Genomic DNA, 27,259 nt, shown 5'->3' on the forward strand with positions numbered 1-27,259 from the left:
ACATATCGGGGGTTTGGAATACGTCTCAATCCTGTACCGGCCTTTCACATCTGAGGTGGAAAATAGCAGAGCTACAGCGTTGTTTATCAGACTAGAAGACATCCCAAAAACTGGACTCTTTGCCAAGTGTCTAAAGCTGTCATCAAGGCAAAGGGTGGCTACTTTGAAGAATCTCAAATGTAAAATATATTTTGATTTGTTTAACACTTTTTTGGTTACTACATGATTCCATATGTGTTATTTCATAGTTTTCATGTCTTCACTATTATTCTACAATGTAGAAAATAGTCTAAATAAATAAAAACCCATGTCCAAACATGTGGCTGGTCCTGTATTTCCTGAGCGTTCTTATATCTCCTAGATATCGGACAGACACATTAAAACCTTCTGATTTGACACAATGAATGTATTATTCAATGTGTTTCCATGGGCTTTAGTAGTAAAGGCCCAATTCAATACCTTATCAAAACAGGTTTTTACATTATTTTACATTACCTAGAGGTTTTAGCAGAAAGCTAAAGAGGATCATACATTTAATGCATCAAAACCAATGGTGCTGAAATGTGATGAAAGGGTCAGCTGTTTGAACTGAAAGTAGAGGTCTGGGATGTGACAGGTCCTACTTTTATGTATCTACTGCTCTCTGGATGTGATACAATCACTTTATTTGCCAAGAGCATTAACACAAACCCAGAATGTGACTTAGTGGCCAGGTGCTGCCAGCAACAGACAATGCACAGACAGAATACAGACACACAGTCAACACAGTCAACAGCGTCATACATAGTATAAATACAGACAACAGACAATGCACAGACAGAATACAGACACACAGTCAACACAGTCAACAGCGTCATACACAGTATAAATACAGACAACAGACAATGCACAGACAGAATACAGACACACAGTCAACATAGTCAACAGCGTCATACACAGTATAAATACAGACAACAGACAACTCTGGAGAGTGAAACTGCTGATGTGAAAGGGGATTTATAATCACATTTTGATTGATTTCTTTATTGATAGACAACTGCTTTCAAGAACACACACACACACACACAATTTCCACCAAAACGATGTCAGAGAATGAACTCTTTGTGAAATGCCAGATCATTTTGTTATTATATTAATATTCTACAAACGGTCACAAAAAAAATGGAATTCAAGTTAAAGAGAAACAACTAGTTAAACACGGACAGTTATTGAGGAACAGTTAAACAATGGGACAGGATGTAGTAATATACAGCACAGGATGTAATAATATACAGCACAGGATGTAGTAATATACAGCACAGGAAGGACTCCTGGAGGCCAGCAGAACAACAGAGGTGATTCTTATTGTCTCAGTTGATGTCAACGACATTTTCTCATTCTCAGTATATAGTCAGTTCAGAGGGTCCTCTCCTTGCTCCAGGTCTCCACAACTGGCTTTGACGTTGTGGTTGATGGAGGCAGAGGAGGGCAGATGGTCTTCCTGGAGATGCGGAGACCCTGGAGTTCCCAGACAGCTTGGTGACGATAATGAGTTCCCTCCCAGGCTCCCCCTTCCCTTCCTCCACCCCTTCCTGATACTCAACCCCAGCCCCCCCTCTCCTACTCCACCCATCCCTCCCTCCTCCACCAGTCCCTCCATCAGCGCCCCCAGACTCTGTCTGATCCGGACGCAGAAGTTGGGACAGCTGAACGCGTACAGCACCGGGTTTAACACCGGGTTCAGGAAGGCAAAGGTCGTCGCTATTGGCAACCCCACCTCCACCAACACGACCTTGGTCGGCCAGTACTGGGCGGCAACCTCAATGAGGCAGAACACGTGATAAGGCGCCCAGCAGAGGGCAAACGTCGCGATGACTGATGTCACCATTTTGGTGAAGCCACGGGATAGGCTGGGCTCGGTCCGTCTAGAAGACAATTTGACGGAGGTGGAGGTAGGGGTGGAGCCTTTTGGGTTGGGGGTGGAGCTTTTGGTGTTTGTGTTGGGTTTTGACTCTCTACGTTCCACGTTGGTAACAATCAAAGCCCCAGTGAGTCTACTACTGCTGTTATTCCTCCTCCTCTTCCTCCTCTGGCTCAGACTGATGCCAAAGAGGGCGTAGCTCCCTGCAATCACCACTAGGGGGAGTAGGAACGCCAGGAGCGTCTTGGACACGGCGGTCGCCGCCTGCCGTACCCTACAGTCCCTCTCCAGCATCCCTGGCGACGAGTACAATCCAAAATGGTGGTAGCAGAGCTTCCTTCCGTCCGTCTTCTCCGTCACCGCCCGGAACAGGACGTAAGGGAAGGTGTTGGCCGCCGCCCACAACCAGCCCAAAGCACACACCTTGGAAGAAGAGAAAGGAGATTAGAAGATGACTTCATTGTCCAGTGCATGGATGTCTAACAGAAACGTGTCTTCTGCCTTATGCACTTTAGACAGAGTTATTGTTAAAGTGTCTACAATATTACAACAATGGGCAACACCCTATTGATGATTAAACACAGAGACACTGGAAACACTCACAGGTAATAATACATTATATAATCACATCATCAACGTACGAAAACAGAACTAATGACGTAACAGAACTAATGACGTAACAGAACTAATGACGTAACAGAACTAATGACGTAACAGAACTAATGACGTAACAGAACTAACGACGTAACAGAACTAATGACGTAACAGAACTAATGACGTAACAGAAATAATGACGTTACAGAACTAATGATGTAACAGAACTAATGACGTAACAGAACTAATGACGTTACAGAACTAATGATGTAACAGAACTAATGACGTAACAGAACTAATGACGCAACAGAACTAATGACGTAACAGAACTAATGACGTTACAGAACTAATGACATAACAGAACTAATTATGTAACAGAACTAATGACGTTACAGAACTAATGATGTAACAGAACTAATGACGTAACAGAACTAATGATGTAACAGAACTAATGACGTAACAGAACTAATGACGTAACAGCACTAATGACGTAACAGAACTAATGACGCAACAGAACTAATGATGTAACAGAACTAATGACGTAACAGAACTAATGACGTAACAGAACTAATGACGTAACAGAACTAATGACGCAACAGAACTAATGACGCAACAGAACTAATGACGCTACAGAACTAATGACGTAACAGAACTAATGACGTAACAGAACTAATTATGTAACAGAACTAATGACGTAACAGAACTAATGACGTTACAGAACTAATGACGTAACAGAACTAATGACGTTACAGAACTAATGACGTAACAGAACTAATTATGTAACAGAACTAATGACGTTACAGAACTAATAATGTAACAGAACTAATGACGTAACAGAACTAATGATGTAACAGAACTAATGACGTAACAGAACTAATGACGTAACAGAACTAATGACGCAACAGAACTAATGACGTAACAGAACTAATGACGTTACAGAACTAATGATGTAACAGAACTAATGACGTAACAGAACTAATGATGTAACAGAACTAATGACGTAACAGAACTAATGACGTAACAGAACTAATGACGCAACAGAACTAATGACGTAACAGAACTAATGACGTAACAGAACTAATGATGTAACAGAACTAATGACGTAACAGAACTAATGACGTAACAGAACTAATGATGTAACAGAACTAATGACGTAACAGAACTAATGACGTAACAGAACTAATGACGTTACAGAACTAATGACGTAACAGAACTAATGACGTAACAGAACTAATGACGTTACAGAACTAATGATGTAACAGAACTAATGACGTAACAGAACTAATGATGTAACAGAACTAATGACGTAACAGAACTAATGATGTAACAGAACTAATGACGTAACAGAACTAATGACGTAACAGAACTAATGATTTAACAGAACTAATGACGTAACAGAACTAATGATGTAACAGAACTAATGACGTAACAGAACTAATGACGTAACAGAACTAATGATGTAACAGAACTAATAACGTAACAGAACTAATAACGTAACAGAACTAATGATGTAACAGAACTAATAACGTAACAGAACTAATAACGTAACAGAACTAATAACGTAACAGAACTAATAACGTAACAGAGCTAATAACGTAACAGAACTAATGACGAAACAGAACTAATAACGTAACAGAACTAATGATGTAACAGAACTAATGACGCAACAGAACTAATGACGCAACAGAACTAATGACGTAACAGAACTAATGATGTAACAGAGCTAATGATGTAACAGAACTAATGACGTAACAGAACTAATGACGTAACAGAACTAATGACGTAACAGAACTAATGACGTAACAGAACTAATGATGTAACAGAACTAATGACGTAACAGAACTAATGATGTAACAGAACTAATGACGTAACAGAACTAATGACGTAACAGAACTAATGATTTAACAGAACTAATGACGTAACAGAACTAATGACGTTACAGAACTAATGATGTAACAGAACTAATGACGTAACAGAACTAATGATGTAACAGAACTAATGACGTAACAGAACTAATGACGCAACAGAACTAATGACGCAACAGAACTAATTACGCAACAGAACTAATGACGCAACAGAACTAATGACGTTACAGAACTAATGACGTAACAGAACTAATGATGTAACAGAACTAATGACGCAACAGAACTAATGACGCAACAGAACTAATGACGTGACAGAACTAATGATGTAACAGAGCTAATGATGTAACAGAACTAATGACGTTACAGAACTAATGACGTAACAGAACTAATGATGTAACAGAACTAATGACGCAACAGAACTAATGACGTAACAGAACTAATGACGTAACAGAACTAATGACGTTACAGAACTAATGATGTAACAGAACTAATGACGTAACAGAACTAATGACGTTACAGAACTAATGATGTAACAGAACTAATGACGTAACAGAACTAATGATGTAACAGAACTAATGACGCAACAGAACTAATGACGCAACAGAACTAATGACGCAACAGAACTAATGACGCAACAGAACTAATGACGCAACAGAACTAATGACGTTACAGAACTAATGACGTAACAGAACTAATGATGTAACAGAACTAATGATGTAACAGAACTAATGACGCAACAGAACTAATGACGCAACAGAACTAATGACGTAACAGAACTAATGATGTAACAGAGCTAATGATGTAACAGAACTAATGACGTAACAGAACTAATGACGTAACAGAACTAATGACGTAACAGAACTAATGATGTAACAGAACTAATGACGTAACAGAACTAATGATGTAACAGAACTAATGATGTAACAGAACTAATGACGTAACAGAACTAATGACGTAACAGAACTAATGATTTAACAGAACTAATGACGTAACAGAACTAATGACGTTACAGAACTAATGATGTAACAGAACTAATGACGTAACAGAACTAATGATGTAACAGAACTAATGACGTAACAGAACTAATGACGCAACAGAACTAATGACGCAACAGAACTAATGACGCAACAGAACTAATGACGCAACAGAACTAATGACGTTACAGAACTAATGACGTAACAGAACTAATGATGTAACAGAACTAATGACGCAACAGAACTAATGACGCAACAGAACTAATGACGTAACAGAACTAATGACGTTACAGAACTAATGACGTAACAGAACTAATGATGTAACAGAACTAATGATGTAACAGAACTAATGACGTTACAGAACTAATGACGTAACAGAACTAATGACGTAACAGAACTAATGATGTAACAGAACTAATGACGTTAAAGGAACAAATGACGTAACAGAACTAATGATGTAACAGAACTAATGACGTAACAGAACTATTGACGTAACAGAACTAATGACGTAACAGAACTAATGACGTAACAGAACTAATGACGTAACAGAACTAATGACGTAACAGAACTAATGACGTTACAGAACTAATGATGTAACAGAACTAATGACGTAACAGAACTAATGACGCAACAGAACTAATGACGCAACAGAACTAATGACGCAACAGAACTAATGACGTAACAGAACTAATGACGTTACAGAACTAATGACGTTACAGAACTAATGACGTAACAGAACTAATGATGTAACAGAACTAATGATGTAACAGAACTAATGACGTAACAGAACTAATGACGTTACAGAACTAATGACGTAACAGAACTAATGATGTAACAGAACTACTGATGTAACAGAACTAATGACGTAACAGAACTAATGATGTAACAGAACTAATGACGCAACAGAACTAATGACGTAACAGAACTAATGACGTTACAGAACTAATGACGTAACAGAACTAATGACGTAACAGAACTAATAACGTAACAGAACTAATAACGTAACAGAACTAATGACGTAACAGAACTAATGACGTAACAGAACTAATGACGTAACAGAACTAATGACGTAACAGAACTAATAACGTAACAGAACTAATAACGTAACAGAACTAATGACGTAACAGAACTAATGACGTAACAGAACTAATGACGTAACATAACTAATTATGTGACAGAACTAATGACGTAACAGAACTAATGATGTAACAAAACAGAAAGTAAAACCTTCCAGGCGGCGCTGATGGAGCGGTGGTTCTGGCTCCAGACGGGCCGCGCCACCAGGAGACAGCGGTCCAGAGAAATGGCCGCCAGGAGGAAGGCTGACACAAACATGTTGAGGAAGAAGACTGAGGACTGGGCCGTACACAGCAGACCTAGAGGATAGGATCAACTTTATTGTTCCCGAAGGGAAAACAGTGCTGCTGTATTGTAAACATCAATGGTGTAACTCATGTGGGGCTGAGTGGCGCAGCGGTCTAAGGCACTGCATCGCAGTGCTAGAGGCGTCACTAAAGACCTGGGTTCGATTGCGGGCTGTATCACAACCAGCCGTGATCAGGAGTCTCATCGGCTTCCATACAATTGGCCCTGTGTTGTCCGGGTTAAGGGAGGGTTTGGCTGGTGTAGGCCGTCATTGTAAATAAGATTTGTTGTTAACTGACTTGCCTAGTTAAATAAAGGTTCAATGAAAAATGTGACAGATACACTATTAATCTAACATATCTCTCTATACACTACATGACCAACAGTATGTGGACACCTGCTCATCAAACATCTCATTCCAAAATCATGGGCATCAATATGGAGTTGGTTCCCTATTTGCTGCTATAACATCCTCCTCTCTCATGGCGGCATTGTCATGCTGATACAGGCAAGGGCCTTCCCCAAACTGTTGCCACAAAGTCGGAAGCACAGAATTGTCTAGAATGTAATTTTATGCTGTAGCGTTAAGATTTCCCTTCACTGGAACTAAGGTGCGAACTGAAGTGCGCTACACACTTCAGCGGTCCTGTTCCGTGAGTTTGTGTGGCCTACCACTTTGTGGCTGAGCCGTTGTTGCTCCAAGACGTTTCCACTTCACAATAACAGCACTTGCAGTGGACCGGGGCAGCGCTAGCAGGGCAGAAATTTGACACTGACTTGTTGGAACGGTGGCATCCTATGACGTTGCCACGTTGAGCTCTTCAGTAAGGACTTTCTACTGCAAATGTCTATGGAGACTGCATGGCTGTGTGCTTGAATTTATACACCTGTCTCCAACGGGTGTGGCTGAAATAGCCAAATCCACTCATTTGAAAGGGTGTCCACATACTTTTGTGTATGTAGTGTAGATTACCAATACCCATGTCATACATATCTTGTACATACAGTATACATATACATTTAATGCACACTGTCAGTGGCTTACTAGTTTAACTCCTACGTATTGCTGTTAATGTATTTCGATGTAGGCGTACCTATAGACACGACAATGGAGAGGCTGTTGTCATAAAGCCCCTAGTCATCAGAATGGCAGAATTTGTCAGCCATTTTATCTGGGACCCTCTATTGTTAGGACGTCACATGGAAGTAGTTCACATCTACCCAGCGCAGAGGTTATAAAGGTTACAAAGGTTATAAAGGTTATAGAGGTTATAAAGGTTATAAAGGTTATAGAGGTTATAAAGGTTATAGAGGTTATAAAGGTTATAAAGGTTATAAAGGTTATAGAGGTTATAAAGGTTATAAAGGTTATAGAGGTTATAAAGGTTATAAAGGTTATAAAGGTTATAGAGGTTATAAAGGTTATAGAGGTTATAGAGGTTATAAAGGTTACAAAGGTTATAAAGGTTATAGAGGTTATAAAGGTTATAGAGGTTATAAAGGTTATAGAGGTTATAAAGGTTATAGAGGCTATAAAGGTTATAGAGGTTATAAAGGTTATAAAGGTTATAAAGGTTATAGAGGTTATAAAGGTTATAAAGGTTATAGAGGTTATAAAAGAAAATGCCTGAGCGGAGTTCCCACCTCTGGAGTTGAGCAGGAAAGGAAGTTAGGTTGAGTTAGCTATATCCCGGAAAACCGGATGCATCTGGTTGTTGGCAACTCCGCTAACGGTGACTGATATATGGTCTATGGGCGTACCTCCCAGCTCCCAGCTGTGTGAGGAGTGCAGGTAGTGTGTAAAGAGAGGGAGGGTCAGCGTAGCCAGGAAGTCTGACAGGGCCAGGTTGAGAACCCAGACAGAGGCCACGGTCCTGTGAAGAAAAAAGAAGGGAATTCACGTTATTCCCAACTTATTCTGGTCCCTCCGGACGCCACACACACTGTCTAAGCAGAAAACACTACACTGACACAACCTGTGAACCAGGGTAGAATTAAAAGCAGCAAATTCAGGAAATAAACTCATATTACAATTCAATAGTATAAAATAATGACATTTATTTTCAGTAACTCCTCAATAAAGTGAAAAGGAGAAGTTATTTTCTTTCAAACGTTTTTACATGTCTGCATTGTTTATTCAAATCGCTTCCTGAACTGACTGCCTTCATTTAGATATGAGCCAAACCCTGCTGTGAGCACACACACACACAGCAACCCCCCCACACCCACCACACACACACAGCGACACCCCCCCCCACACCCACCACACACACAAACAAAAAAACGCCACACACACACAGCAACCCCCCCACACCCACCACACACACAAAGAAACCCCCCCACCACACACACACAGCAACCCCCCCACACCCACCACACACACAAAGAAACCCCCCACCACACACACACAGCAACCACACACCACCAGCCAACCTACCGGCGGCGCAGGCGGAAGCCGACCACCCAGAGGACCAGAGCGTTCTCCAGGATACCCAGACAGGAGACCAGGCCGTGGACCCACACCACCACCAGGTTGACCCCTGTGTTGTTGTTTAGAGAGTGGTCCAGCATGGTCTGGAGGAGAGGACAGAACGCAGAGGAGGAGGAGTTGAACATCCTGGATGAGAGTGATGAGGAAGTGGAGGACAGTTGGAGGTCTTGGCTCTGGAGGGAAAGAGAGGGATGAATGGGTGGTATATATGCTGTTGTAGAAAGGGCAGACCACAGAGGAGGAGGAGTTAGACATTATGGCTCTGGAGAGAGAGAGAGAGAGCGAGAGAGAGAGAGAGAGAGAGAGGTGGGAGGGGGAAATGAGTGACATGTAATGTCATTATGACATCTGTTGACATTAACCATGAGTCTTTTCCATGTACAGGCAGACAGACAGGTACCATACATTACTGTAGTGGGCAGAAATCCACTACTGGGCCTATATTATTTTCCATTACATGAAATAATCCACTTATGGCCTGTAAATAGGGTACTCTTGACTCATGACATTAACTGTGATTACATTCATCTACAGTATTAACACCTTTAAGATCCTCATCACTGATGATGGGGTGGACCAAGTCTTTTCCTGTTCATGTGTTTTGGAAACCTTGGAAGCCTCATTATCCTGCTTGCAAAACCTTACTGGGAAAAACACCGAAATGACTGTGCCAACTGATTGCTCACACCTGTTACTGCAAGTTTAGATGGCTGTTTCTTAAGCTTACCGTATGCTTTACATTTGAAACAGTTTGGGCATGTATTAGGATAACATTTTGTGACGTTTTTGTTAGGATTAGGGTTAGGGTTAGGGTTAGGATTAGGGTTAGGATTAGGGTTAGGTAACCGAAGTCTTGGTGATTGGTCAGCAGTACAACTCCTAGTAGGAGTGTATTATGATAACATTTTGTGACGTTTTTGTTAGTTTTGGTCTTCGGCTGTTCGTGCACGTCCATCTGTTTTTGTTAGGATTAGGGTTAGGGTTAGGGTTAGGATTAGGGTTAGGATTAGGGTTAGGATTAAGGGTTAGGTAACTGAAGTCTTGGTGATTGGTCAGCAGTACTACTCCTAGTAGGAGTGGGGGAACATGAAGTGTTACCTAAATGTAAAATTGCGCAACTAAGACCTTTTCAGTAAAAAAGTCGAAATGAATGACAGATTTCTTGATTTAGCTTAGATTAATTTTGAGGAAGTGTTTCTGGCCATGCTGTTTCCGGCTATTTCTGGCTATGCTGTTGCTATGGTGGCTCAAGAGGGACAAACAACAGTAATATTGCTGCTTTTTTAAAATTTTACATGCAAAGGTCTTTAGGGAGTATGAGACAGTCTCTTCTCCTAGCCAAGTTCTGCTAGGAGCAAACAGTACATATGTATGTGGACACATTTAGTCCTACTGGAATATATTTGTGGTTTTATCATGGGGATTATTTATTTTGGACAACTGTATACTGACTGACCAGAACTGGTGACATCCAAACTTTTACAAATGATTTGCTGCTGGAATCATTGGAATTTCTGTCTTGACGGATTTTGAACAGAATTGAATGTAACATTTTAATTCATTGGAAGACAGAGATTGTTGCGTAATTGCACCAGTGAGTTGATTTAATTTAGTGAGTCAGTGAGACAGACACAGTCATGCACATCTGCACGTCCTCAAAGACAGACCTATAGTCAGAAAAGAAGACAGAGAGGAAGGAGCATGATCACACTTTGCTCTCGAGAACCCATGGCCCTAACGAGGCATTCTGCTTTATCCCAAGGGTTGTCAGCTGTGAGCTCTGCTAATCGGTTTGAACTATAGAAACGTCCATAATCATTGGCTGTGATACGGTGTGAACTATAGACACGTCCATAATCATTGGTTGTGATACGGTTTGAACTATAGAAACGTCCATAATCATTGGTTGTGATACGGTTTTAACTATAGAAACGTCCATAATCATTGGTTGTGATACGGTTTGAACTATAGAAACGTCCATAATCATTGGTTGTGATACGGTTTGAACTATAGAAACGTCCATAATCATTGGCTGTGATACGGTTAGAACTATAGACACGTCCATAATCATTGGTTGTGATACGGTTTGAACTATAGACACGTCCATAATCATTGGTTGTGATACGGTTTGAACTATAGAAACGTCCATAATCATTGGTTGTGATACGGTTTTAACTATAGACACGTCCATAATCATTGGTTGTGATACGGTTTTAACTATAGACACGTCCATAATCATTGGTTGTGATACGGTTTTAACTATAGACACGTCCATAATCATTGGTTGTGATACGGTTTGAACTATAGAAACGTCCATAATCATTGGCTGTGATACGGTTTGAACTGTAGACACGTCCATAATCATTGGCTGTGATACGGTTTGAACTATAGACACGTCCATAATCATTGGTTGTGATACGGTTTGAACTATAGAAACGTCCATAATCATTGGTTGTGATACGGTTTGAACTATAGAAACGTCCATAATCATTGGTTGTGATACGGTTTGAACTATAGACACATCCATAATCATTGGTTGTGATACGGTTTGAACTATAGACACATCCATAATCATTGGTTGTGATACGGTTTGAACTATAGAAACGTCCATAATCATTGGTTGTGATACGGTTTGAACTATAGACACATCCATAATCATTGGTTGTGATACGGTTTGAACTATAGACACATCCATAATCATTGGTTGTGATACGGTTTGAACTATAGACACGTCCATAATCATTGGTTGTGATACGGTTTGAACTATAGACACGTCCATAATCATTGGTTGTGATACGGTTTGAACTATAGAAACGTCCATAATCATTGGTTGTGATACGGTTTGAACTATAGACACATCCATAATCATTGGTTGTGATACGGTTTGAACTATAGACACATCCATAATCATTGGTTGTGATACGGTTTGAACTATAGAAACGTCCATAATCATTGGTTGTGATACGGTTTGAACTATAGAAACGTCCATAATCATTGGTTGTGATACGGTTTGAACTATAGACACATCCATAATCATTGGTTGTGATACGGTTTGAACTATAGACACATCCATAATCATTGGTTGTGATACGGTTTGAACTATAGACACGTCCATAATCATTGGTTGTGATACGGTTTGAACTATAGACACGTCCATAATCATTGGCTGTGATACGGTTTGAACTATAGAAACGTCCATAATCATTGGTTGTGATACGGTTTGAACTATAGAAACGTCCATTATCATTGGTTGTGATACTGTTTGAACTATAGAAACGTCCATAATCATTGGTTGTGATACGGTTTTAACTATAGACACGTCCATAATCATTGGTTGTGATACGGTTTGAACTATAGACACGTCCATAATCATTGGTTGTGATACTGTTTGAACTATAGACACGTCCATAATCATTGGTTGTGATACGGTTTTAACTATAGACACGTCCATAATCATTGGTTGTGATACGGTTAGAACTATAGACACGTCCATAATCATTGGTTGTGATACGGTTTGAACTATAGAAACGTCCATAATCATTGGTTGTGATACGGTTTGAACTATAGAAACGTCCATAATCATTGGTTGTGATACGGTTAGAACTATAGACACGTCCATAATCATTGGTTGTGATACGGTTTGAACTATAGACACGTCCATAATCATTGGTTGTGATACGGTTTGAACTATAGAAACGTCCATAATCATTGGTTGTGATACGGTTTGAACTATAGACACGTCCATAATCATTGGTTGTGATACGGTTTTAAATATAGACACGTCCATAATCATTGGTTGTGATACGGTTTGAACTATAGACACGTCCATAATCATTGGTTGTGATACGGTTTTAACTATAGACACGTCCATAATCATTGGTTGTGATACGGTTTGAACTATAGAAACGTCCATAATCATTGGTTGTGATACGGTTTTAACTATAGAAACGTCCATAATCATTGGTTGTGATACGGTTTGAACTATAGAAACGTCCATAATCATTGGTTGTGATACGGTTTTAACTATAGAAACGTCCATAATCATTGGTTGTGATACGGTTTGAACTATAGAAACGTCCATAATCATTGGTTGTGATACGGTTTGAACTATAGAAACGTCCATAATCATTGGTTGTGATACGGTTTTAACTATAGAAACGTCCATAATCATTGGTTGTGATACGGTTTTAACTATAGAAACGTCCATAATCATTGGTTGTGATACGGTTAGAACTATAGAAACTTCCATAATCATTGGTTGTGATACGGTTTTAACTATAGAAACGTCCATAATCATTGGCTGTGATACGGTTAGAACTATAGAAACGTCCATAATCATTGGTTGTGATACGGTTTGAACTATAGACACGTCCATAATCATTGGTTGTGATACGGTTTGAACTATAGACACGTCCATAATCATTGGCTGTGATACGGTTTGAACTATAGAAACGTCCATAATCATTGGTTGTGATACGGTTTGAACTATAGACACGTCCATAATCATTGGTTGTGATACGGTTTTAACTATAGAAACGTCCATAATCATTGGTTGTGATACGGTTTTAACTATAGAAACGTCCATAATCATTGGTTGTGATACGGTTTTAACTATAGACACGTCCATAATCATTGGTTGTGATACGGTTTGAACTATAGAAACGTCCATAATCATTGGTTGTGATACGGTTTGAACTATAGAAACGTCCATAATCATTGGTTGTGATACGGTTTGAACTATAGAAACGTCCATAATCATTGGTTGTGATACGGTTTGAACTATAGAAACGTCCATAATCATTGGTTGTGATACGGTTTTAACTATAGACACGTCCATAATCATTGGTTGTGATACGGTTTGAACTATAGAAACGTCCATAATCATTGGTTGTGATACGGTTTGAACTATAGAAACGTCCATAATCATTGGTTGTGATACGGTTTTAACTATAGAAACGTCCATAATCATTGGTTGTGATACGGTTTGAACTATAGAAACGTCCATAATCATTGGTTGTGATACGGTTTGAACTATAGAAACGTCCATAATCATTGGCTGTGATACGGTTAGAACTATAGAAACGTCCATAATCATTGGCTGTGATACGGTTAGAACTATAGAAACGTCCATAATCATTGGCTGTGATACGGTTAGAACTATAGAAACGTCCATAATCATTGGTTGTGATACGGTGTGAACTATAGACACGTCCATAATCATTGGTTGTGATACGGTTTTAACTATAGAAACGTCCATAATCATTGGTTGTGATACGGTTTGAACTATAGAAACGTCCATAATCATTGGTTGTGATACGGTTTTAACTATAGAAACGTCCATAATCATTGGTTGTGATACGGTTTTAACTATAGAAACGTCCATAATCATTGGTTGTGATACGGTTAGAACTATAGAAACGTCCATAATCATTGGTTGTGATACGGTTTGAACTATAGAAACGTCCATAATCATTGGTTGTGATACGGTTTGAACTATAGACACGTCCATAATCATTGGTTGTGATACGGTTTGAACTATAGAAACGTCCATAATCATTGGTTGTGATACGGTTTTAACTATAGAAACGTCCATAATCATTGGCTGTGATACGGTTTTAACTATAGAAACGTCCATAATCATTGGTTGTGATACGGTTTTAACTATAGAAACGTCCATAATCATTGGTTGTGATACGGTTTGAACTATAGAAACGTCCATAATCATTGGTTGTGATACGGTTTTAACTATAGAAACGTCCATAATCATTGGTTGTGATACGGTTAGAACTATAGACACGTCCATAATCATTGGTTGTGATACGGTTTTAACTATAGAAACGTCCATAATCATTGGCTGTGATACGGTTAGAACTATAGAAACGTCCATAATCATTGGTTGTGATACGGTTTGAACTATAGAAACGTCCATAATCATTGGTTGTGATACGGTTTTAACTATAGACACGTCCATAATCATTGGTTGTGATACGGTTTGAACTATAGACACGTCCATAATCATTGGTTGTGATACGGTTTTAACTATAGAAACGTCCATAATCATTGGTTGTGATACGGTTTGAACTATAGACACGTCCATAATCATTGGTTGTGATACGGTTAGAACTATAGAAACGTCCATAATCATTGGTTGTGATACGGTTTTAACTATAGACACGTCCATAATCATTGGCTGTGATACGGTTTGAACTATAGAAACGTCCATAATCATTGGTTGTGATACGGTTTGAACTATAGAAACGTCCATAATCATTGGCTGTGATACGGTTTTAACTATAGAAACGTCCATAATCATTGGTTGTGATACGGTTTGAACTATAGAAACGTCCATAATCATTGGTTGTGATACGGTGTGAACTATAGAAACGTCCATAATCATTGGTTGTGATACGGTTTTAACTATAGAAACGTCCATAATCATTGGTTGTGATACGGTTTTAACTATAGAAACGTCCATAATCATTGGTTGTGATACGGTTAGAACTATAGAAACGTCCATAATCATTGGTTGTGATACGGTTTTAACTATAGAAACGTCCATAATCATTGGCTGTGATACGGTTAGAACTATAGAAACGTCCATAATCATTGGTTGTGATACGGTTTGAACTATAGACACGTCCATAATCATTGGTTGTGATACGGTTTGAACTATAGACACGTCCATAATCATTGGCTGTGATACGGTTTGAACTATAGAAACGTCCATAATCATTGGTTGTGATACGGTTTGAACTATAGAAACGTCCATAATCATTGGTTGTGATACGGTTTGAACTATAGAAACGTCCATAATCATTGGTTGTGATACGGTTTGAACTATAGAAACGTCCATAATCATTGGTTGTGATACGGTTTTAACTATAGAAACGTCCATAATCATTGGTTGTGATACGGTTTGAACTATAGAAACGTCCATAATCATTGGTTGTGATACGGTTTGAACTATAGACACGTCCATAATCATTGGTTGTGATACGGTTTGAACTATAGAAACGTCCATAATCATTGGTTGTGATACGGTTTGAACTATAGAAACGTCCATAATCATTGGCTGTGATACGGTTAGAACTATAGAAACGTCCATAATCATTGGCTGTGATACGGTTAGAACTATAGAAACGTCCATAATCATTGGCTGTGATACGGTTAGAACTATAGAAACGTCCATAATCATTGGTTGTGATACGGTGTGAACTATAGACACGTCCATAATCATTGGTTGTGATACGGTTTTAACTATAGAAACGTCCATAATCATTGGTTGTGATACGGTTTGAACTATAGAAACGTCCATAATCATTGGTTGTGATACGGTTTTAACTATAGAAACGTCCATAATCATTGGCTGTGATACGGTTAGAACTATAGAAACGTCCATAATCATTGGTTGTGATACGGTTAGAACTATAGACACGTCCATAATCATTGGTTGTGATACGGTTTGAACTATAGACACGTCCATAATCATTGGTTGTGATACGGTTTTAACTATAGAAACGTCCATAATCATTGGTTGTGATACGGTTTTAACTATAGAAACGTCCATAATCATTGGTTGTGATACGGTTAGAACTATAGAAACGTCCATAATCATTGGTTGTGATACGGTTTGAACTATAGAAACGTCCATAATCATTGGTTGTGATACGGTTTGAACTATAGAAACGTCCATAATCATTGGTTGTGATACGGTTTGAACTATAGAAACGTCCATAATCATTGGTTGTGATACGGTTTGAACTATAGAAACGTCCATAATCATTGGTTGTGATACGGTTAGAACTATAGACACGTCCATAATCATTGGCTGTGATACGGTTTTAACTATAGACACGTCCATAATCATTGGTTGTGATACGGTTTTAACTATAGAAACGTCCATAATCATTGGTTGTGATACGGTTAGAACTATAGACACGTCCATAATCATTGGCTGTGATACGGTTTGAACTATAGACACGTCCATAATCATTGGCTGTGATACGGTTTGAACTATAGACACGTCCATAATCATTGGCTGTGATACGGTTAGAACTATAGAAACGTCCATAATCATTGGTTGTGATACGGTTTGAACTATAGAAACGTCCATAATCATTGGCTGTGATACGGTTAGAACTATAGAAACGTCCATAATCATTGGCTGTGATACGGTTAGAACTATAGAAACGTCCATAATCATTGGCTGTGATACGGTTTGAACTATAGAAACGTCCATAATCATTGGTTGTGATACGGTTTGAACTATAGAAACGTCCATAATCATTGGTTGTGATACGGTTTTAACTATAGACACGTCCATAATCATTGGTTGTGATACGGTTTGAACTATAGAAACGTCCATAATCATTGGTTGTGATACGGTTTTAACTATAGAAACGTCCATAATCATTGGTTGTGATACGGTTTGAACTATAGAAACGTCCATAATCATTGGTTGTGATACGGTTTTAACTATAGAAACGTCCATAATCATTGGTTGTGATACGGTTTTAACTATAGAAACGTCCATAATCATTGGTTGTGATACGGTTTGAACTATAGAAACGTCCATAATCATTGGTTGTGATACGGTTTGAACTATAGAAACGTCCATAATCATTGGCTGTGATACGGTTAGAACTATAGAAACGTCCATAATCATTGGTTGTGATACGGTTTGAACTATAGAAACGTCCATAATCATTGGTTGTGATACGGTTTTAACTATAGAAACGTCCATAATCATTGGCTGTGATACGGTTAGAACTATAGAAACGTCCATAATCATTGGTTGTGATACGGTTTGAACTATAGAAACGTCCATAATCATTGGTTGTGATACGGTTTGAACTATAGAAACGTCCATAATCATTGGTTGTGATACGGTTTGAACTATAGAAACGTCCATAATCATTGGTTGTGATACGGTTTGAACTATAGACACGTCCATAATCATTGGTTGTGATACGGTTTGAACTATAGAAACGTCCATAATCATTGGTTGTGATACGGTTTTAACTATAGAAACGTCCATAATCATTGGTTGTGATACGGTTAGAACTATAGAAACGTCCATAATCATTGGTTGTGATACGGTTTTAACTATAGAAACGTCCATAATCATTGGTTGTGATACGGTTTTAACTATAGAAACGTCCATAATCATTGGTTGTGATACGGTTTGAACTATAGACACGTCCATAATCATTGGCTGTGATACGGTTTGAACTATAGAAACGTCCATAATCATTGGTTGTGATACGGTTTGAACTATAGACACGTCCATAATCATTGGTTGTGATACGGTTTTAACTATAGAAACGTCCATAATCATTGGTTGTGATACGGTTTTAACTATAGAAACGTCCATAATCATTGGTTGTGATACGGTTTTAACTATAGAAACGTCCATAATCATTGGTTGTGATACGGTTTGAACTATAGAAACGTCCATAATCATTGGTTGTGATACGGTTTTAACTATAGAAACGTCCATAATCATTGGCTGTGATACGGTTTGAACTATAGAAACGTCCATAATCATTGGTTGTGATACGGTTTTAACTATAGAAACGTTCATAATCATTGGCTGTGATACGGTTTTAACTATAGACACGTCCATAATCATTGGTTGTGATACGGTGTGAACTATAGAAACGTCCATAATCATTGGTTGTGATACGGTTTGAACTATAGACACGTCCATAATCATTGGTTGTGATACGGTTAGAACTATAGAAACGTCCATAATCATTGGTTGTGATACGGTTTGAACTATAGAAACGTCCATAATCATTGGCTGTGATACGGTTTTAACTATAGACACGTCCATAATCATTGGTTGTGATACGGTTTGAACTATAGAAACGTCCATAATCATTGGCTGTGATACGGTTTGAACTATAGAAACGTCCATAATCATTGGTTGTGATACGGTTTTAACTATAGACACGTCCATAATCATTGGTTGTGATACGGTGTGAACTATAGAAACGTCCATAATCATTGGTTGTGATACGGTGTGAACTATAGAAACGTCCATAATCATTGGTTGTGATACGGTTTTAACTATAGACACGTCCATAATCATTGGTTGTGATACGGTTTGAACTATAGAAACGTCCATAATCATTGGTTGTGATACGGTTTGAACTATAGAAACGTCCATAATCATTGGTTGTGATACGGTTTTAACTATAGACACGTCCATAATCATTGGTTGTGATACGGTTTGAACTATAGACACGTCCATAATCATTGGTTGTGATACGGTTTTAACTATAGAAACGTCCATAATCATTGGTTGTGATACGGTTAGAACTATAGACACGTCCATAATCATTGGTTGTGATACGGTTTGAACTATAGACACGTCCATAATCATTGGTTGTGATACGGTTTTAACTATAGAAACGTCCATAATCATTGGTTGCAATACGGTTTTCGAAACATATGAAACTCATGTTCCATATCAGCAATAAATAATCCTTCAATTAAGGAAGAGACACTTAACATAGCAGGTTAGCACAGATAGCAGGTTAGCACAGATAGCAGGTTAGCACAGATAGCAGGTTAGCACAGATAGCAGGTTAGCACAGATAGCAGGTTAGCACAGATAGCAGGTTAGCACACAGGCCGTGTGGGAACACTAACCGTAACCCTGTGAAGTTTTTTTTCCTTTTCTTCTCCCCCTGATATGAAATATATTGTACGTTCCTTATGTTTCCAAAACCCTAGCTATGCGTTTTAATGTTCAGAACGAGCATCAGGGCTCTTCATCAACAAAACTCCCCCGGACAGAAGATACCTTTTGAATAGACGCTAAAGGTAGATAAACTTGTGTCTATGAATGACAGTGATGGATAGACATATGGTGGTGGTGGTGGTGGTTGGAGTGGTCCTACACTATGATAGATAGATGGTGGTGGTGGTGGTTGGAGTGGTCCTACACTATGATAGATAGATAGATGGTGGTGGTGGTGGTTGGAGTGGTCCTACACTATGATAGATAGATAGATGGTGGTGGTGGTGGTGGTTGGAGTGGTCCTACACTATGATAGATAGATGGTGGTGGTGGTGGTGGTTGGAGTGGTCCTACACTATGATAGATAGATGGTGGTGGTGGTGGTTGGAGTGGTCCTACACTATGATAGATAGATGGTGGTGATTGGAGTGGTCCTACACTATGATAGATAGATGGTGGTGATTGGAGTGGTCCTACACTATGATAGATAGATGGTGGTGGTGGTGGTTGGAGTGGTCCTACACTATGATAGATAGATGGTGGTGATTGGAGTGGTCCTACACTATGATAGATAGATGGTGGTGATTGGAGTGGTCCTACACTATGATAGATAGATGGCGGTGGTGGTGGTGGTTGGAGTGGTCCTACACTATGATAGATAGATGGTGGTGGTGGTGGTTGGAGTGGTCCTACACTATGATAGATAGATGGTGGTGATTGGAGTGGTCCTACACTATGATAGATAGATGGTGGTGGTGGTGGTGGTTGGAGTGGTCCTACACTATGATAGATAGATGGTGGTGGTGGTGGTTGGAGTGGTCCTACACTATGATAGATAGATGGTGGTGGTGGTGGTTTGAGTGGTCCTACACTATGATAGATAGATGGTGGTGGTGGTGATTGGAGTGGTCCTACACTATGATAGATAGATGGTGGTGGTGGTGATTGGAGTGGTCCTACACTATGATAGATAGACATATGGTGGTGGTGGTGGTGGTTGGAGTGGTCCTACACTATGATAGATAGATAGATGGTGGTGGTGGTTGGAGTGGTCCTACACTATGATAGATAGATGGTGGTGGTGGTGGTGGTTGGAGTGGTCCTACACTATGATAGATAGATGGTGGTGATTGGAGTGGTCCTACACTATGATAGATAGATGGTGGTGATTGGAGTGGTCCTACACTATGATAGATAGATGGTGGTGGTTGGAGTGGTCCTACACTATGATAGATAGATGGTGGTGGTGGTGATTGGAGTGGTCCTACACTATGATAGATAAGATGGTGGTGGTGATTGGAGTGGTCCTACACTATGATAGATAAGATGGTGGTGGTGGTGGTGGTTGGAGTGGTCCTACACTATGATAGATAGATGGTGGTGGTGGTGATTGGAGTGGTCCTACACTATGATAGATAGATGGTGGTGGTGATTGGAGTGGTCCTACACTATGCTAGATAGATGGTGGTGGTTGGAGTGGTCCTACACTATGATAGATACAGTAGATGGTGGTGGTGATTGGAGTTGTCCTACACTATGACACAATTGAATTTCCAAGGAGAAATCCACAAGATCAATGATCTCACAATTCTTTTGGACATATGTTTTTTTTATGCTCCGGAGTTTAGAATTTTAGTGGCCTAACAGCTGGGGAGAGTTAACAGAGACCTAACAGCTGGGGAGAGTTAACAGAGACCTAACAGCTGGGGAGAGTTAACAGAGACCTAACAGCTGGGGAGAGTTAACAGAGACCTAACAGCTGGGGAGAGTTAACAGAGACCTAACAGCTGGGGGAAGTTAACAGCACATGTTTCATTTGCAGTGAGCATTACTGTCAGTCCTCAAAGATGAAATTACTCTACTGTTTGAGATTGGTTGACATTTTCATCATGTTTTCTCATCAAAGTAAAAACAAAACACCCACAGTCAGTGATCTCTGATCTCTGATCTCTGATCTCTGATCTCTGATCTCTGTCAAAACATTTGCTTTATTCTGTCTTTGAAAACATTTGATTTTGTCTCATAAACTTTGAGACAAATTGATTATATTTACACATCTCACACTCTCTATTCTACTAATCATAAAGCCTTTCATTGAGGTTGGGTGTGTGGTGGGACGGAGGCAGAGGTGCGCCCCCCTTTTGGTCCCCGGGACCAGGATTGAGAAACACTGCCTTTGTACAATGTAAAAATGTCCATGACCTTGAGTATCCATGACCCATCTAACTGTCTGCAACTGTACCAGGTAACCTGAATATGTAAATCATGACCCATCTAACTGTCTGCAACTGTACCAGGTAACCTGAATATGTAAATCATGACCCATCTAACTGTCTGCAACTGTACCAAGTAACCTGAATATGTAAATCATGACCCATCTAACTGTCTGCAACTGTACCAGGTAACCTGAATATGTAAATCATGACCCATCTAACTGTCTGCAACTGTACCAAGTAACCTGAATATGTAAATCATGACCCATCTAACTGTCTGCAACTGTACCAAGTAACCTGAATATGTAAATCATGACCCATCTAACTGTCTGCAACTGTACCAAGTAACCTGAATATGTAAATCATATAATAACCTGAAACATGAAATATGCAAACTGGAAAAAGATCTACTCAGACAAAGAAATGAACTGCAGTTTGACAGTAAAAGGTGAGTCTTTTTCTTACTCTGTATCTCTCTCTATGACGTGACTTCTGACTGTTGGCTACCGAGGAAGCAGGGAAGGAGTGCGTGACATGTTTTGACATGTTGTCACAGTGGGGAAAACCAAATGTTTTTAAAAAGGTCTGTTTTGACAGAGATCAGATCATCCACTGACTGTGGGTGTTTTGTATCTCATTCGATGAGAAAACGTGATGAAAATGTCAACCAATCTCAAACGGTAAAGTAATTTCATCTTTGAGGACTGACAGTAATGCCCACTGCAAATGAAACATGTGCTGTTAACTTCCCCCAGCTGTTAGGTCTCTGTTAACTCTGATGATGAGGAAGTAGAGAAAACATGAGTGTGTGAATATGAATCCCACCCCTCTACTATATATAGCCTCCTACTACTGTTGAAGCGCCACTTCCTGTCTCTATATCCTCCTCATGTTTTCTCTAGCACTTCATTAGGAGTAGAATATCAGTGGATGATCTGATCTCTGTCAAAACATTTGGTTTTCCCTCCTGTGGCAGCAACATGTCAGATCTTGTTGCTGTAGTATATCTCCTAGCTGCACACCAGACCAGGTCTTGGTATGACTGAGCACTTGTGCAATTCTGACAGACAGGGTGTGTTCAAAACACTCAGGCATGCCAAAGACAGAGTCAGGGGGGTGTTCTAAAGACTCAGGCATGCCAAAGACAGAGTCAGGGGGTGAAAGCCAGTGGTTTAAAGAGGCCATTTAATGTTTTAATCAGACTATGAAATCAACATAACAACAGTAGACCTGTGTCATGGCACGTTCATTTGGGGTGAGGTGGGGATGGAATGGGGGGGTGCGCATGCGGTTAGAGGTTAGATGTCAGCATATCAGCATTGAAGGCAGTGTACACACACACACACTCCTGTCAAATTGCGGTATAAAGAACCCAGACTAAATACATGTTAGTATGCCATGCCTGTACATGAACAGCTAGACATCCTGGTTAGTTGACTTAAATAAATCCACCCACTCTGCAGCAGCATGACATCACCACTCTGGAACAACAACAACATGACATCACCACTCTGGAACAACATGACATCACCACTCTGGAACAACATGACATCACCACTCTGGAACAACATGACATCACCACTCTGGAACAACAACAACATGACATCACCACTCTGGAACAACATGACATCACCACTCTGGAACAACATGACATCACCACTCTGGAACAACAACAACATCACATCACCACTCTGGAACAACATGACATCACCACTCTGGAACAACATCCCATCACCACTCTGGAACAACATGACATCACCACTCTGGAACAACATGACATCACCACTCTGGAACAACATGACATCACCACTCTGGAACAACATTACATCACCACTCTGGAACAACATGACATCACCACTCTGGAACAGCATCACTTCCCCACTCTGGAACAACATGACATCACCACTCTGGAACAACATCACATCCCCACTCTGGAACAATATGACATCACCACTATGGAACAACAACAACATGACATCACCACTCTGGAACAACATGACATCACTACTATGGAACAACATGACATCACCACTCTGGAACAACATGACATCACCACTATGGAACAACATGACATCACCACTCTGGAACAACATCACCACTCTGGAACAACTACCCATCACCACTCTGGAACAATATGACATCCCCACTCTGGAACAACATGACATCACCACTCTGGAACAACATGACATCACCACTCTGGAACAACATGACATCACCACTCTGGAACAACATGACATCACCACTCTGGAACAACATCACATCACCACTCTGGAACAACATGACATCACACTCTGGAACAACATCACATCACCACTCTGGAACAACATGACATCACCACTCTGGAACAACATGACATCACCACTCTGGAACAACATGACATCACACTCTGGAACAAAATCACATCACCACTCTGGAATAACATGACATCACCACTCGGCAACAACATGACATCACCACTCGGGAGTAACATCCCATCATCCACACTTCTCCTAACCTGGCAGCAGTGTTGGAGAAGCTACTCTGAAAGTATAGTTTTACCAAGCTACCAATTTATTCACACTGGAAGAGGTTAAGCTACACTAAAGCTACCCTTAAGAAAAATGTATACTGAACAAAAATATAAATGCAACATGAAACAATTATAACAATTTTAATGAGTTGCAGTTCATATAAGGAAATCTGCCAATTGAAATAAATTCATAAGCCCTAATCTATAGATTTCATGACTGGGCAGGGGAGCCAGACCCAGCCAACCATAATGAGTTTCTCCCCACAAAAGGGGTTTATAAAAGACAGAAACATTTATCAGTTTCATCAGCTGTCCGGGTAGCTGGTCTCAGACAATCCAGCAGGTGACGAAGCCAGATGTGGAGGTCCTGGGCTGGCGTGGTTACACGTGGTCTGCGGTTGTGAGGTTGGTTGGACGTACTGACAAATTCTCTAAAACAACATTGTTGCCAGGGATTTGAATGTTCATTTATCTACCATAAGCCACTTTTTACCAGGTAAGTTGACTGAGAACACATTCTCATTTACAGCAACAACCTGGGGAATAGTTACAGGGGAGAGGGATGAATGAGCCAGTCATAAGCTGGGTGTGATAAGGTGACAGCATGAGGGCCACATTGGGAATTTAGCCAGGACACCAGGGTTAACACTCTTACAATAAGTGCCATGGGATCTTTAGTGACCACAGAGAGTCATGACACCTGTTTAAAGTCCCATTCAAAAGACCGCACCCTGCAATGTCCCGGGGCATTGGAATGTTAATTTTAGAACAGGGGAAAGGGTGGCTCCTACCAGGAACCCCCAACACCACTTCCAGCAGCATCTGGTCTCCCATCCAGGGACTGACCAGGACCAACCCTGCTTAGCTTCAGAGGAAAGCTAACAGTGGGATGCAGGGTGGTATGCTGCTGTCTACCAATGCACCCAAGTTGCACCGGTGTAATGCTCATGCTGTTGAATCAGCTTCTTGATATGCCACACCTGTCAGGTGGATGGATGATCTTGATAAAAGAGATATGCTCACTAAACAGGGACGTAAGCTTTTTTGTGCATTTGGAACATTTCTGGTATCTTTTATTTCAGCTCATGAAACATGAGACCAACAGTTTACATGTTGCGTTTATATTTTTGTTCAGTATAGTTTCCTTAACTAAAGTTACACTGAAAAAGTAGTTAACTACGTCCTAAATACTCAGTGAAAGATTATCATATGTAAATCTGAAATGTCATACTATACAAACTGCAAGAACAGAACCCTTTGAGGTCCTCTGTTAACAGAACGTGTAATTTAGCCTATTTAATAAAAAAAAAACTATGATTCGAGTGAGAATTTGCCAGGTCTGAAAATAAATTCTTGCCTACTTCACCCATAAAGCAATTAACTACTGAAAACACTAACTAGATTTTAATTTACTATTTTAACTACCACCAAGCTACTGCAAAATGTACACTGCCTGGCAATGAAGTTCAGATGACGGAATGCAGCACTGCAGATGGTGTAGTGAGTTTACAGTGGCAGGATTGTGAGTTTGATTCCCACGGCCACCCACACGTACGCCTTGGATAAAAGCGTCTGCTGAGTGGCAGATATTATTGCATCATGTAACAGTTATTACATAACATCATGGTTCTCATTACAATGGAGTTACATTCCGTCATCAGTAGTTCATCAACCAGTTTATAGAAGAGGAGCCGGGTGTCTAACGGACCAGGGTGGAAATGCTACCAGATTGATTTGACATCTTTGTGTTTTCGATATCTACAGTTTGTTTATATGTTGTTCTAAATAGGTAGAATGGAAGTGGTACAATTCAGATTAAAAGTTGCTTATTAACAACACCTTAACACTGCTAGCCATAACACTGCTCTCTAACAAATAACTAATGTTGATACTGAGACCTGGAATAATAACTAGTGTAGTCATACTAACTACTGTTGATACTGAGACTATCTCTCTGTACCTGTAGCTACTGATGGTGAGTTAGCTCTGGTTACACTCACCAAGTAAACTGTAGTATTCTCAGTTGTAGGAGTGTTGTGTTCTTTCAGTCATTCCAGTATTCAGGTGGTTTGATTAAAGTCGTCCCCCTCCTCAGTGCATGGTGATCCTGCTCGCTCTGTCACAGACATCTATGGTTCCTGCTCTGTCTCTTTCTCCTCCTCTGTCTCTTTCTACTCCTCTGTCTCTTTCTCCTCCTCTGTCTCTTTCTCCTCCTCTGTCTCTTTCTCCTCCTCTGTCTCTTTCTACTCCTCTGTCTCTTTCTTCTCCTCTGTCTCTTTCTACTCCTCTGTCTCTGTCTACTCCTCTGTCTCTTTCTACTCCTCTGTCTCTTTCTACTCCTCAGTCTCTGTCTACTCCTCTGTCTCTTTCTACTCCTCTGTCTCTTTCTACTCCTCTGTCTCTGTCTACTCCTCTGTCTCTTTCTAGTTCTCTGTCTCTTTCTACTCCTCTGTCTCTGTCTACTCCTCTGTCTCTTTCTACACCTCTGTCTCTTTCTACTCCTCTGTCTACTCCTCTGTCTCTTTCTACTCCTCTGTCTCTGTCTACTCCTCTGTCTCTTTCTCCTCCTCTGTCTCTTTCTACTCCTCTGTCTACTCCTCT

The 27,259-nt window shown here is 40.0% G+C and overlaps 1 protein-coding gene across 2 annotated transcripts; it reads right to left on the reverse strand.

Moving 5' to 3' along the window:
* Positions 1-544: 544 nt before the first annotated feature.
* On the reverse strand, positions 545-26,916 carry LOC118941442 (prostaglandin D2 receptor 2-like). 2 transcript variants are annotated; one of them, XM_036954158.1, is made up of 5 exons: positions 26,659-26,916; positions 9,136-9,272; positions 8,460-8,572; positions 6,561-6,709; positions 545-2,323 (listed from the first exon to the last, which is right to left on the reverse strand). In XM_036954158.1, exons 2-5 carry the CDS (start codon positions 9,267-9,269, stop codon positions 1,391-1,393), a joined length of 1,329 nt encoding a protein of 442 aa, XP_036810053.1. In that variant the 5' UTR covers positions 9,270-9,272; positions 26,659-26,916; the 3' UTR covers positions 545-1,390. The 2 variants fall into 2 exon arrangements, with proteins under 2 accessions (XP_036810053.1, XP_036810052.1); XM_036954157.1 differs by having other exon boundaries at positions 9,136-9,362.
* Between the last annotated feature and the right edge of the window lie 343 nt (positions 26,917-27,259).

This window comes from Oncorhynchus mykiss, chromosome 19 (genome assembly GCF_013265735.2).
Source record: "Oncorhynchus mykiss isolate Arlee chromosome 19, USDA_OmykA_1.1, whole genome shotgun sequence".
Classification (NCBI taxonomy): Eukaryota; Metazoa; Chordata; class Actinopteri; order Salmoniformes; family Salmonidae; genus Oncorhynchus; species Oncorhynchus mykiss.

Bases quoted from the DNA above. Each gene is read 5' to 3' on its own strand.
- LOC118941442 (XM_036954157.1), bottom strand. From the start codon at position 9,314: ATGTTCAACTCCTCCTCCTCTGCGTTCTGTCCTCTCCTCCAGACCATG. The intron at 6,710-8,459 runs GTACGCCCATAG...CCTATCCTCTAG, and splicing joins ACACAGCTGGGAGCTGGGAG to GTCTGCTGTGTACGGCCCAG. The intron at 2,324-6,560 runs GTTTTACTTTCT...TCTTCTTCCAAG, and splicing joins CCATCAGCGCCGCCTGGAAG to GTGTGTGCTTTGGGCTGGTT.